Source organism: Salmo salar, chromosome 14 (genome assembly GCF_965601325.2).
Source record: "Salmo salar chromosome 14, fSalSal1, whole genome shotgun sequence".
In the NCBI taxonomy this organism is placed as follows: Eukaryota; Metazoa; Chordata; class Actinopteri; order Salmoniformes; family Salmonidae; genus Salmo; species Salmo salar.
In genome coordinates this window covers 7,073,980-7,088,201 of record NC_138304.1, presented here as the reverse complement: position 1 = coordinate 7,088,201, position 14,222 = coordinate 7,073,980, and the positions used below count along the sequence as shown (strand labels likewise).

Genomic DNA, 14,222 nt, shown 5'->3' with positions numbered 1-14,222 from the left:
AATGAATGGGTGCATGTTATCCCTGACTGCTTGTTATCATACACGTAAGCCTTGGCATGATAATTTTCATCCAACGTTGAATCTCTCTCTTCACCTCACCTTCTTTTCCCTCTCACCCTTCCTTCCTTCCTTCCTTCCTTCCTTCCTTCCTTCCTTCCTTCCTTCCTTCCTTCCTTCCTTCCTTCCTTCCTTCCTTCCTTCCTTCCTTCCTTCCTTCCTTCCTTCCTTTCCCTCCCACCCTCTCTCTTTCTTTCTGATAGGCTCCAATTATTCATTGTGCTCAGGTGTAAAGAAGACCATTCCGCTGCCGTAGCCGTTTTCTGACTCCTTGACAACCAACAATCACTATCCTCCGTCTGTCTGCTGAAGGATACACTTGCTCGTTAAACAAACGACACCTGGACTGAGGTGTCGCTTCTGTTGAACCCCAAAATTCACCCTGTGGATGGTTGACAACATTTCTTCTTGAGTCTTTCGCAGTTCATATTCACCCAAAATATGTGTATCGCAATGATGAGACTGAACTGTTCCCCCGTATGGAGTGTGGTTAGCCTGTTGACTTTGTTGCTATTACCACTTTGGGAGATGGGCTGCTCTGGCCTGAGCTTTAACTCAGTGCCCCTGCCGCCAGTCGGGACGTACCAAAGAAGCTGCGAAGGGGGGGCACACCACAGGCAGAGGCGCAGTTGGGTGTGGAACCAGTTCTTCGTGCTGGAGGAGTACACAGGGGACGAGCCACTCTACGTGGGCAAGGTAAGAATTTCTCTCTCACCTGGGTTCTCTCTCAGCTGTGCATTTATACAGGGAACCGGTGGATGTGTGACTGTCCTAATATGGACACCATACAGGTGGATTCGGTGAAGGGGAGAAAAGATGCTGAGTACAAGATGATCAAAAAGTCTTGACCCAACTATACTTGTGTTATCCAATACTTATTTACCTGTTTATGCATTTGTTGGAGATGTGAGTTCACAGGAAGGATTTAGGAGCAACGGAGAACATTTTGTGTTTCAGAGAGTCTCGGGTTCTCAGGTCTTCGTCCATCTCCATTAGATGCTCTTGTGTAGAAACCCTTTCATAAAGAGTGCATGAAGAGCGCAAGGGTTTTCAATTGCATGTTTACTTCCGCCGTTTATTTAGTGAGATGAAACCTTCAGAAGGTTGCCGATATAAATAAATAGAGCTTACTCTGTTCCCTAATTCTACTTGACAATCATGCCTGTTCTAAAAAAAAAAAGGTTTTCTATCTGAACATTCTGTAACTTTGCATCCTCCTGAACAGGCCCGTGGTGTCCACTTATGCCTCCTGCTTAAGGTCTGACAACAATTATAAGTTTTGATAGGGCACCTCCAAGATGGAGTAGTGAATGGATCTCACCACATTGTGATACAGTGGCTAGAAAAAGTATGTGAACCCTTTAGAATTACCTGGATTTCTGCATAAATTAGTCATACAATTTGATCTGATCATTATCTTAGTCACAACAATAGACAAACAGTGTGCTTAAACTAATAACACACACATTATTGTATTTTTATTGTTTATATTGAATACATAATTTAAACATTCACAGTGTAGGTTGGAAAAAGTATGTGAACCCCTAGGCTAATTACTTTTCCAAAAGCTAATTGGAGTCAGGAGTCAGCTAACCTGGAGTCCAATCAATGTGACTAGATTAGAGATGTTGGTTAGAGCTGCCCTGCCCTATAAAAAACACTCACAATATTTGAGTTTGCTATTCACAAGAAGCATTGCCTGATGTGAACCATTCCTCGAACAAAAGAAATCTCAGAATACCTAATATTAAGAATTGTTGACTTGCATAAAGCTGGAAAAGGTTACAAAATTATCTCTAAAAGCCTTGATGTTCATCAGTCCACGGTAAGACAAATTGTCTATAAATGGAGAAAGTTCAGCTCTGTTGCTTCTCCCTAGGAGTGGCCTTCCTGCAAAGATGACTGCAAAAGCACAGCGCAGAATGCTCAATGAGGTTAAGAAGAATCCTAGAGTGTCAGCTAAAGACTTACAGAAATCTCTGGAACATGCTAACATCTCTGTTGACGAGCCTACGATACGTAAAACAGTAAACAAGAATGGTGTTCATGGGAGGAAACCACGGAAGAAGACACTGCTGTCCAAAAAAAACATTGCTGCACGTCTGAAGTTCGCAAAAGAGCACCTGGATGTTCCACAGCGCTTCTGGCAAAATATTCTGTATACAGATAAAAACTAAAGTTGAGTTGTTTGGAAGGAAGGAACAAACAACAGTGTGGAGAAAAAAAGGCACAGCACACCAACATCAAAACCTCATCCCACCTGTAAAGTATGGTGGAGGGAGCAACATGGTTTGAGGCTGCTTTGCTGCTTAAGGGCCTGGACAGCTTGCTATCATCGCCGGAAAAATGAATTCCCAAGTTTATCAAGACATTTTGCAGGGAAATGTAAGGCTATCTGTCTGCCAATTGAAGCTCAACAGAAGTTGGGTGATGCATCAGGACAACGACCCAAAACACAGGAGTAAATCAACATCAGTCCTGACCTCAACCCGATTTAAAATGCTGTGGCATGACCTCGAGAGCGGTTCACACCAGATGTTCTAAGAATATTGCTGAACTAAAACAGTTTTGTAAAGATGAATGGTCCAAAATTCCTCCTGACCGTTGTGCAGGTCTGATCCGCAACTACAGAAAACATTTGGTTGAGTTTATTGCTGCCAACCAGTTATTAAATCCAAGGGTTCACATACTTTTCCACCCTACACTGTGAATGTTTACATGGTGTGTTCAATAAAGACATGAAAACATATAATTGTTTGTGTTATTAGTTTAAGCAGACTGTGTTTGTCTATTGTTGTGACTTAGATGAAGATCAGATCAAATTTTATGACCAAATTATGCAGAAATCCAGGTAATTCCAAAGGGTTCACATACTTTTTCTTGCCACTGTATGTGATTGTGGCAGCTAAACCGAATGGCTGGTTAGGGTACACATATTCACAAGGAAAAGGAAGCTCTGATTGTGTCACGCCCTGATCCGTTTCACCTGTCCTTGTACTTGTCTCCACCCCCTCCAAGTGTCGCCCATCTTCCCCACTTTTCCTCTGGGTATTTATACCTGTGTTTTCTGTCTGTGCCAGTTTGTCTTGTTTGCTTAAGCCTACCAGTGGTTTGTCTCAGCTCCAGTTTTTCCCCAGTCGCTCTTTGTCTCGTCCTCCTGGTTTTTGACCCTTGCCTGTCCTGACCAGGTACCTGCCTGCCTGACCGCTCTGCCTGTCCCTGACCTGAGCCTGCCTGCCATCCTGTACCTTTATTCCACCTCTGGATTACCGACCTCTGCCTGACCTGACCCTGTGCTTGCCTGTCGTCCTGTAACTTGGCCTCTACTCTGGATTATCGACCCTTGCCTGCCTTGACCTCTCGTTTGCCCGCCCCTGTTGTTACAATAAACATTGTTACTTCACACAGTCTGCACTTGGGTCTTACCTTGATTCCTGATAGATTGTTGGGCAATACAAGGGGAAGAAAGTAATTCAAACACCCAACCAACACTGTATGTGGAAATTATACTGTAACAACCCTAGTCGATAGGCACCTTACAATCTCTTACAATTGGAATAGTGGTTAGGCCGTTCTTCTTTGGGCCTGGCAATTTGGGTTCGCGGCCTTCTAGGGAACTCATGCTACTGCCTCCGTTCATTAAAATACTACAAGAGATACTATTTCAATTACTATTGTTGAATGGCGCTGAGTTGGCAAAACAGAGGCATTGGAAAGCTACATACTGTACAGGAACAGGGAGGGGTGGATGACAGAGGCATTATAAGAATTGACAAGATTATTCTAATCCCTTAATCAACCCTACCATAGTCTACAGTAAACGAAGACATAGCAAAGGTACTTAAGCAGTGACATTTTCTTAAGACTCAAAATTCCTCTCGTATACGATCTGAAAAAAAGCCAAATAGCAATTGTATCAAAGAGGCCTCTTGAACGTGAGCGTGTACATCCTCTCATTTGATACTCGACCCAGTCAAATAATCGCTGACGAGTTCATTGCGATCAAAGGCTTCCTTTATCTTTCAAATTCTTTCAGTATTTAAACAGATCTTGTACGTAGATGGCAGGGGCATAAAGCGATGAACACGTCTCTTTCGTTTGGGAATCCAAGAGGTTGTTGGAACACGTGTCTCTCATGGGGGGTGAATCTACCGAGTGTTGCCTTACACATAAATTAATCTTGAGCATGTGGACAAGTGGGAGGACACCACCACAAAGCCATGAACGTAACCATTTGTGAGTCCTCAGTCTTTTCGGCACATATTAGCAGTGGTGGAAAAAGTACTCAATTGTCATACTTAAGTAAAAGTAAAGATACTTTCATAGAAAATTAAGGCACACATCTATCTATATAAGGTCCCACAGTTGACAGTTCATGACAGAGCAAAAACTAAGCCATGGTGTCGAAGGAATTGTACATAGAGCTCCGAGATAGGATTGTGTTGAGGCACAGATCCGGGGAAGGGTACCAAAAAATGTCTGCAGCATTGAAGGTCCCCAAGAAGACACAGGCCTCCATCATTCTTTAATGGAAGAACCAAGACTCTTCCTAGAGCTGGCCACTCGTCCAAACTGAGCAATCGGGGAGAAGGGCCTTTGTCGGGGAGGTGACCAAGAACCCGATGGTCATTCTGACAGAGCTCCAGAGTTCCTCTGTGGAGATGGGATAACCTTCCAGAAGGAAAACCATCTCTGCAGCACTCCACCATTCAGGTCTTTATGTTAGACTGGCCAGACGGAAGCCACTCCTCAATAAAAGGCACATGATAGCCCACTTGTAGTTTGCCAAAAGGCACCTAAAAGACTCTCAGACCATGAGAAACAAGATTATCTGGTCTGATGAAACCAAGATTAAACTCTTTGGCCTGAATGCCAAGCATCAGGTCTGGAGGAAACCAGGCACCGCTCATCACCTGGCCAATACCATTCCTACGGTGAAGCATGGTGGTGGCAGCATCATGCTTTGGGGGTGTTTTTCAGTGGCAGGGACTGGGAGACTAGTCAGGATCGAGGGAAAGATGAATGGAGCAAAGTACAGAGAGATCTTTGATGAAAACCTGCCCCAGAGTGCTCAGGACCTCAGACTGGGGTGAAGGTTCACCATCCAACAGGTCATCGACTCTAAGCACACAGCCAAGACAACGCAAAAGTGGCTTTCGGACAAGTCTCTGAATGTCCTTGAGTGGTCAAGCCAGAGCCCGGACTTGAACAAGATCGACTCTCCCCATCCAACCTTACAGAGCTTGAGAGGGTCTGCAGAGAAGAATAGCATAAACTCCCCAAATACAGGTGTGCCAAGCTTGTAGCGTCAAACCCAAGAAGACTTGAGGCTGTAATTGCTGCAAAAGGTGCTTCAACAAAGTACTGAGTAAAGGGTTTGAATACTTATGTAAATGTGATGATATAGTTTTTTGTAGATAAATGTGCAAAAATTTCAAACCAGTTGTTGCTTTGTCGTTATTGGGTATTGTGTGTAGATTGATGAGGGGAAAAAAAACAATTTATCAATTTTAGAATAAAAATATCTGAAACTTTGAACATCCCACAGAGGACCATTAAATCCATTATTAAAAACGGTTAAGAATATGTCACCACAACAAGCCTGACAAGAGAGGGCCGCCCACCAAAACTCACGGACCAGGCAAGGACGGCATTAATCAGAGAGGTAACAAAGTGACCAAAGATAACCCTGAAGGAGCTGCAAAGCTTCACAGCGGAGATTGGAGTATCTGTCCATAGGACCACTTTAAGCCGTACATTCCCACAGAGCTGGGCTTTACGGAAGAGTGGCCAGAAAAAAAGCCATTGCTTAAAAAAAAATAAGCCAACATGAAAAATTATGAAAAACACCTTCCCCACAGTGAAGCATGGTGGTGGCAGCATCATTCCGTGGGGATGTTTTTCATCGGCAGTGACTTGGAAACTGGTCAGAATTGAAGGAATGATGGATGGTACTAAATACAGGGAAATTCATTCCAGGTTGTAAGGCAACAAAATTCCAAGGGGGGTGAATACTTTCGCAAGCCACTGTATATATACAAAATGGATCTGTGATTTTCACCAATGTCATGTCACATTCTATTTGGGGAACCATTTTGTTTCAGGCTCTTTTATTGATTGGGTACTTGAGGGACAAATACACATGTCCCTCTAGTACACCATTGTATGACATCATTCTTAAAAACCTCTTACATCTAGACGTTCCGCTAGCGGAACACCTGCTCCAATATCCAATGATGGGCGTGGCGCGAAATACAAACTCCTCTAAAATCCGAAAACTTACATTTTTCAAACATATGACTATTTTACAGCATTTTAAAGACAAGACTCTCGTTAATCTAACCACACTGTCCGATTTCAAAAAGGCTTTACAACGAAAGCAAAACATTAGATTATGTCAGCAGAGTGCCCAGCCAGAAATAATCAGACACCCATTTTTCAAGCTAGTATATAATGTCACAAAAAACAAAACCACAGCTAAATGCAGCACTAACCTTTGATGATCTTCATCAGATGACAACCCTAGGACATTATGTTATACAATGCATGCATGTTTTGTTCAATCAAGTTCACATTTATATCAAAAAACTGCTTTTTTACATTAGCATGTGACGTTCAGAACTAGCATACCCCCCGCAAACATCCGGTGAATTTACTAAATTACTCACGATAAACGTTCACAAAAAACATAACAATTATTTTAAGAATTATAGATACAGACCTCCTCTATGCACTCGATATGTCCGATTTTAAAATAGCTTTTCGGTGAAAGCACATTTTGCAATATTCTCAGTAGATAGCCCAGCCATCACGGCTAGCCATTTAGACACCGACCAAGTTTAGACCTGACCAAACTCCGATTTACTATTACAAAAGTTTGATTACCTTTGGTGTTCTTCGTCAGAATGCACTCCCAGGACTGCTACTTCAATAACAAATGTTGGTTTGGTTCAAAATAATCCATTGTTATATCCAAATAGCGGCGTTTTGTTCGTGCGTTCAAGACACCCTCCGAAGTGTAAATAAGGGTCACGAGCATGGCACAATTCGTGACAAAAGATTTCTAAATATTCCTTTACCGTACTTCAAAGCATGTCAACCGCTGTTTAAAATCAATTTTTATGCCATTTTTCTCGTAAAAAAGCGATAATATTCCGACCGGGAATCTGCGTTTAGGTAAACAGACGAAAGAAAACAAAGCATGAGGTCGACTCGGGCACGCGCCTGAGTCTCACAGTACTGTAACCAGCCACTACCCAAACCCGCTACTTTTTTTCAGCCAGAGCCTGCAAAGCCACGATTCAGCTTTTTGCCGCCTTCGGAGAGCCCATGGGAGCCGTAGGAAGTGTCACGTAACAGCAGAGATCCTCTGTAATGGATAGAGATAATCAAGAAGGGCAAGAAATTGTCAGACAGGGCACTTCCTGCATGGAATCTTCTCAGGTTTTGGCCTGCCGAATGAGTTCTGTTATACTCACAGACACCATTCAAACAGTTTTAGAAACTTTGGAGTGTTTTCTATCCAAAGCTAATAATTACATGCATATTCTAGTTTCTGGGCAGGAGTAATAATCAGATTAAATCGGGTACGTTTTTTATCCGGCTGTGAAAATACTGCCCCCTAGCCATAACAGGTTAAGCCATTTCTCCAATCTACATAAATTGTTATGAAAGTTCAAAAGCATAACTAGAGAAGGAGTGTACGCAGTTTCAGTAAACTGCTGTTTTTAATCTATTTGAGCATTTTTCATTCGAATTTCAAGCTTATTTTTTGGGTTTCTAATTAATCTATTTATTGCAATACAGCAATATATTGTGGTGCTAGGACAGCTATTTGATATGCCTGCTTTACAGTACAATGTTCTTTTTGCTTAACTTGAATTATCACTACTACTATTTTCAAGACTCTGACAGCCTTCAACGCTTGTAAGGTAATTTATTTTATTGGCTGTATATGCCTCAATTAATCATATTAATCATTCCCAATGCTGGTACCCCACTTCATAAAACCAGCCACCAAGACCAAGAGGGTCTCTGAACCTTTCCACATCCCCATACCGATCTGATTACCCAATTGCAAGTTGACTGGAATCTGTGGCCGTAGTGACTCCTCGTCAGAGGTTGGTTTAGTATGTACATGGTGAACTGCAGCCAGGGTTGGGGAGTAACGGATTACATGTAATCCGTTACATGTAAGGGATTACAAAAGAACTGTAACTGTAATCTGTTACATTACCAGCAAAAATATTGTAATCAGATTACAGATACTTTTGAAAAACTAGATGATAACTTTGAGGATTACTTTTGAATTCAGAAAGTTTGTTTGGGGTTGGGTTTCTGGGTTTCTCTATAGCACTTTATGACATCGGCTGATGGAAACACGATTGATTGTGCGACTGCTGTCGGCATGAGGGCTTTTCCATGCGAGAAATTGCCAAGAAACTGAAGATCTCGTACAATGAGGCATCCTGGAGTCGCCTCTTCGCTGTTGACGTTGAGACTGGTGTTTTGTGGGTACTATTTAATGAAGCTGCCAGTTGAGGACTTGCGAGGTGTCTGTATCTCAAACTAGACACTCTAATGTACTTGTCCTCTTGCTCAGTTGTGCACCGGGGTCTCCCACTCCTCTTTCTATTCTGGTTTGAGTCAATTTGCGCTGTTCTGTGAAGAGAGTAGTACACATCATTGTACGAGATCTTCAGTTTCTTGGCAATTTCTCGCATGGAATAGCCCTCATTTCTCAGAACAAGAATAGACTGACGAGTTTCAAAAGAAAGTTATTTGTTTCTGTCCATTTTGAGCACTCTGAAGTTTCTAAAACTGTTTGAATGGTGTTTGTGAGTATAACAGAACTCATGTGGCAGGAAAAAACCTGAGAGAAATCCAAGCAGGAAGTGGGAAGTCTGGTGCTTGTAGTCCTTTCAAGTGATTGCCTTGACTGTATACAGTGAAATAGGGTTCATTTTGCACTTCCTAAAGCTTCCACTAGATGTCAGCAGTCTTTAGAACGGTGTTTGAAGATTCTATGGTGAATTTGAAGGGAATACCAGCTGTGGTAAACTGGTGTTCCATTATAAGGCATGGGCTCAAGTCACGCGCAATGACTTGGGAGCGAGCTGAGTTCATATTCACTCCTAAAGAGAACGGATAGGTCTGGTTGGAATTTTATTCAAGATATATGATAAAAGCAACCTAAAGATTGATTCTATACATCGTTTGACATTTTTCTACAAACTGTAGTATAACTTTTTTGGCTTTTCGTCTGAACTAAGTAAGCACGCACGTTGTGGATTTGGATAGTGAACCTAACGCGTGAACAAAATGGATTATTTGGAAATAAATATGAACTTTATCGAACATTTATTGTGGAGCTGTGAATATTTATAATGTAATTTCTTAGTTTTATTGACTCCAAGATGGCGGGTTTCTGTTTGCTAGTTGTTAGTGTCATCTGGGCTGTACTCAGATTATTGCAAATTGTGCTTTCGCCATGAACCTTTTTTGAAATTGGACAACGCGATTACATTTAGGAGAAGTGTATCTATAATTCTGTGCATAACACTTCTATATTGATCAATGTTTACGATAAGAATTTACGTACTATGTGTGCTAATTGTGCTGAGTCACCGGTGGTTTGGAGGGAAAACATTTCTCAACATTACTCGCCAATGTAAAATGCTGTTTTTCGATATAAATATGAACATTATCAAGCAAAACATACATGTATTGTCTAACATAATGTCCTAGGAGTGTCATCTGATGAAGATCGTCAAAGGTTAGTGCATCATTTAGCTGTGTTTTGGGTTTTTGTGATGCATCTAGTTGCTTGGAAAATGGCTGACTGGTGTTTCTTGTGAAGTTTATGTCCTAACATAATCTAATTTTATGCTTTCGCCGTAAAGCCTTTTTGAAATCGGACAATGTGGTTACATTAACGAGAAGTTTATTTTTAAAATGGTGTAAAATAGTTGATTGTTTGAGGAAATGGAATTATGAGATTTTAGCTGTTTTAAATTTGGCGCTCTGATTTTCCACTGACTGTTGTCAAACTCAATCCCGTTAACGGGATGAGAAAGGGAAGGGGTCCCATAGAGGTTAACTCTAATACGATTCCTTTAGCGCAGCATGGAGCGACCCAGAGCATCTGGGCCTGAGTTGATCGCATTTTCCCCTATCCTTCCCTTGTTTGCCGGGTTTCTCCTGAGGTGAAGCCCTTTGAGTCCGGGTTTAATTGGAGGAGATCCTTTGCAGGCGAGGAGGAGAACGTTCGCCAGGAGCGTCTGGGAATCTACTGGGCCGCTGCTGCAGTCTATTACCATTTCCTGTTTACCACGCAGCCCCAAAAATCCCTGACATGCACTTCACCTCCCAAGGTGAAGTACATTCTCTTTGGTGTGATTCTCTTTGGTGTGATTTTGAACATGAGTTTGTTAACTTCTATGGGCTATGTGGGACGCTAGCGTCCCACCCGCGGTACACACTATTAACAGCCAGTGAAATATCAGGGCGCGAAATACAAAACAGCAAAAATCTCATAATTCCATTTTCTCAAACAATTAACTGTTTTACACCATTTTAAAGATAAACTTCTCGTTAATCTAACCACATTGTCCGATTTCAAAAAGTCTTTACGGCGAAAGCATAACATTACATTATGTTAGGACATAAACTTCACAAGAAAAACCACACAGCCATTTTCCAAGCAAGGACATGCATCACAAAAAACAAAAATACAGCTAAAATATTCACTAACCTTTGATCTTCATCAGATGGCATTCATAGGACTTCATGTTACACAATACATGTATGTTTGCTCGATAAAGTTCATATTTATATCCAAAAACCCCATTTTACATTGCCGCGTGATGTTCAGAAAATGAATGAGCACATCAATTTACAAAAATACTCATCATAAACGTTGATAAAATTTACAACAGTTATTGAAAGAATTATAGATATAATTCTCCTTAATGCAACCGCTGTGTCAGATTTTAACCCTTTCACGCGTGAGTTCCAAATATCTCTAACGGTCGCCTCAGCGTGAGTTTTTTTATGCACGTGATGTTTGAACGTTCTCTCCATTCCAGGATGTGATTGTTACATAAACAACAACACTGAATGGCTCAGAGTGGGAGTGAGAGGTTACCGTGATTGACTGCCTGCACGCGCCATTTGTATCAGTAAATCACTATCAGAAAATGTTTTGTGTGGTATTATTGATATATTTAGTATTTTATTGACGTTTTCAATTACCCGTGATAAATCATGCATTCCGATTTTTGCATAAATTGTAATGGGCGCATAGTATGTGTGTAAAATAATGTTTTGAAGGTTGTACTGATTTATGATGAGCTAAGCTAATTCCAGCTATGTGTATGGAGCCATGTTTGTTGACATAAAATGCATTCTGGGTTTCACATAATCATCCGTTTGACCAAAGATATTATAACAAAATGAGGTGAGTAAGAGTTCACTCATTTTTTGAGGACTTCTGCAAATGAATGGTGGTATGTGAACGACAGTAGATGACACACCCCTTCAACATGCATACTGTAAACAGACCAAACTCATCTTGTCTTCTCTTATTATCTTCGGTTTCTGTGAGGAAAAAATGCATGGCTGTGCGCTGAAACTAATCGACGGATTATTTTCAATTTCTAGAAAGTGTTTTACCTAATTATTTCGATCAATGGTGAGCTCACTCGTGATGTGATTAATTATACATAGTAATTGCTATTAGCTAATTCATGGTATAGTTTACGTCAGCCGAGAGTTAGAAAATATGACCGCTTGTGTTGCGTCAATCTTTCCTCAGTTAGCGCTAGGACAAATGTAGCCTACATTTTTCCAGTTAGGATGATTGTGTTATGCTATAGATACTTCTGTGAATATCTGAACATTGCATCCAAAAATAAACTGCTCACATTCTGGACATAACTTTGTAAGGACTGTTTGTGTAAATAGTTTCTGAAAAAAGTGTGGCCAGCTCAAATGCTGATTGTTGCGTCATTCGAAACTGGCCGTTCTAAATGAGCGTTCTAAATGAGTGTTCTAATCACACGGGGTGTGATCGTACGCTTCAGGGACCACTGTAGAACGATCACACCCCGTGTGATGGTACGTGTGAAAGGGTTAAAATAGCTTTACGGAGAAAGCACATTTTTCAATATTCTGAGTACATAGCTCAGCCATCGAAGCAAGCTATACAGATACCCACCAAGTTCTGGGGTCAACTAAACTCAGAATTAGTATTATAAATATTCTCTTACCTTTGCTGATCTTCGTCAGAATGCACTCCCAGGACTCCTACTTCCACAAGAAATGTTATTTTTGTTTGAAATACTCCATATTTATGTCCAAATATCTCTGTTTTGTTCGTGCGTTCAGATCACTATCCAAAGGCATAACGCGCGAGCGTAAATCCAGACACGAAAAGTCAAATAGTTCCATTGCCGTTCGTAGAAACATGTCAAACGTTATTTACAATCAACCCTTAGGGAATTTTTAACCTCTCTAGGCTAGGCGGGACGAATTCGTCCCACCTACGTAACAGCCACGGCTATCCTGTGGCGCGATTTTCAAAACCTTAAAAATCCTATTACTTCAATTTCTCAAACATATGACTATTTTACAGCCATTTAAAGATAAGACTCTCGTTAATCTAACCACACTGTCCGATTTCAAAAAGGCTTTACAACGAAAGCAAAACATTAGATTATGTCAGCAGAGTACCAAGCCAGAAATAATCAGACACCCATTTTTCAAGCCAGCATATAATGTCACCAAAACCCAGAAGACAGCTAAATGCAGCACTCACCTTTGATGATCTTCATCAGATGACAACCCTAGGACATTATGTTATACAATACATGCATGTTTTGTTCAATCAAGTTCATATTTATATCAAAAACCAGCTTTTTACATTAGCATGTGACGTTCAGAACTAGCATACCCCCCGCAAACTTCCGGGGAATTCGCTAACATTTTACTAAATTACTCACGATAAACGTTCACAAAAAGCATAACAATTATTTTAAGAATTATAGATACAGACCTCCTCTATGCACTCGATATGTCCGATTTTAAAATAGCTTTTTGGTGAAAGCACATTTTGCAATATTCTAAGTACATAGCCCAGGCATCACGGACTCGCTATTTAGACACCCGGCAAGTTTAGCACTCACCATAATCATATTTACTATTATAAAAATTTCATTACCTTTTGTTGTCTTCGTCAGAATACACACCCAGGACAGCTACTTCAATAACAAATGTTGGTTTGGTCCAAAATAATCCATCGTTATATCCGAATAGCGGCGTTTTGTTCGTGCGTTCCAGACACTATCCGAAATAGTAAAGAAGTGTCACGCGCTTGGCGCAATTCGTGACAATAAAATTCTAAGTATTCCATTACCGTACTTCGAAGCATGTCAACCGCTGTTTAAAATCAATTTTTACGACATTTTTCTCGTAGAAAAGCGATAATATTCCGACAGGGAATCTCCTTTTCGGCAAACAGAGGAAAAAATCCCAAAGGCGGGGGCGGTCGGGGTCACGCGCATAAGCTAGTGTCTCTTGATGGGCCACTTGAGAAAGGCGATAATGTGTTTCAGCCTGGGGCTGGAATGACGACATTCTGTTTTTTCCCGGGCTCTGAGCGCCTATGGACGACGTGGGAAGTGTCACGTTAGAGCAGAGATCCTTAGTAAATGATAGAGATGGAAAAGAAGTTCAACAAATGGTCAGACAGGCCACTTCCTGTAAAGGAATCTCTCAGGTTTTGACCTGCCATTTGAGTTCTGTTATACTCACAGACACCATTCAAACAGTTTTAGAAAATTTAGGGTGTTTTCTATCCATATGTAATAAGTATATGCATATTCTAGTTACTGAGTAGGAGTGGTAACCAGATTAAATCGGTATGTTTTTTATCCAGCCGTGTCAATGCTGCCCCCTAGCCCTAACAGGTTAACATAAAACGTTGATAATATTCCAACCGGACAATAGCGTATTCATTACAGAGGAAAAAGAAGGAGCGGCGCGCCAAATGTGGCCGCGCCGTAAACAACTCACTGGTCCCAGGCAATCCACTCATTGACTGAGCTCCTATTTTCTGCCCAGTAACAGGAGAAGGATGAAACACGTTTCTAAAGGCTGTTGACAGC

General features: G+C 41.2%; 1 protein-coding gene across 1 annotated transcript in view; it reads left to right on the top strand.

Annotated features, from left to right (window-relative positions):
- The first annotated feature begins 265 nt into the window (after positions 1-265).
- Positions 266-14,222, top strand: part of LOC106568679 (cadherin-7) — a 168,766-nt gene continuing 154,809 nt past the window's right edge. The window contains exon 1 of the mRNA XM_014139204.3: positions 266-753. Coding sequence (XP_013994679.3) covers positions 499-753 — 255 coding nt within the window. The 5' untranslated portion in view covers positions 266-498. The remainder of the gene's footprint in view (positions 754-14,222) is intronic.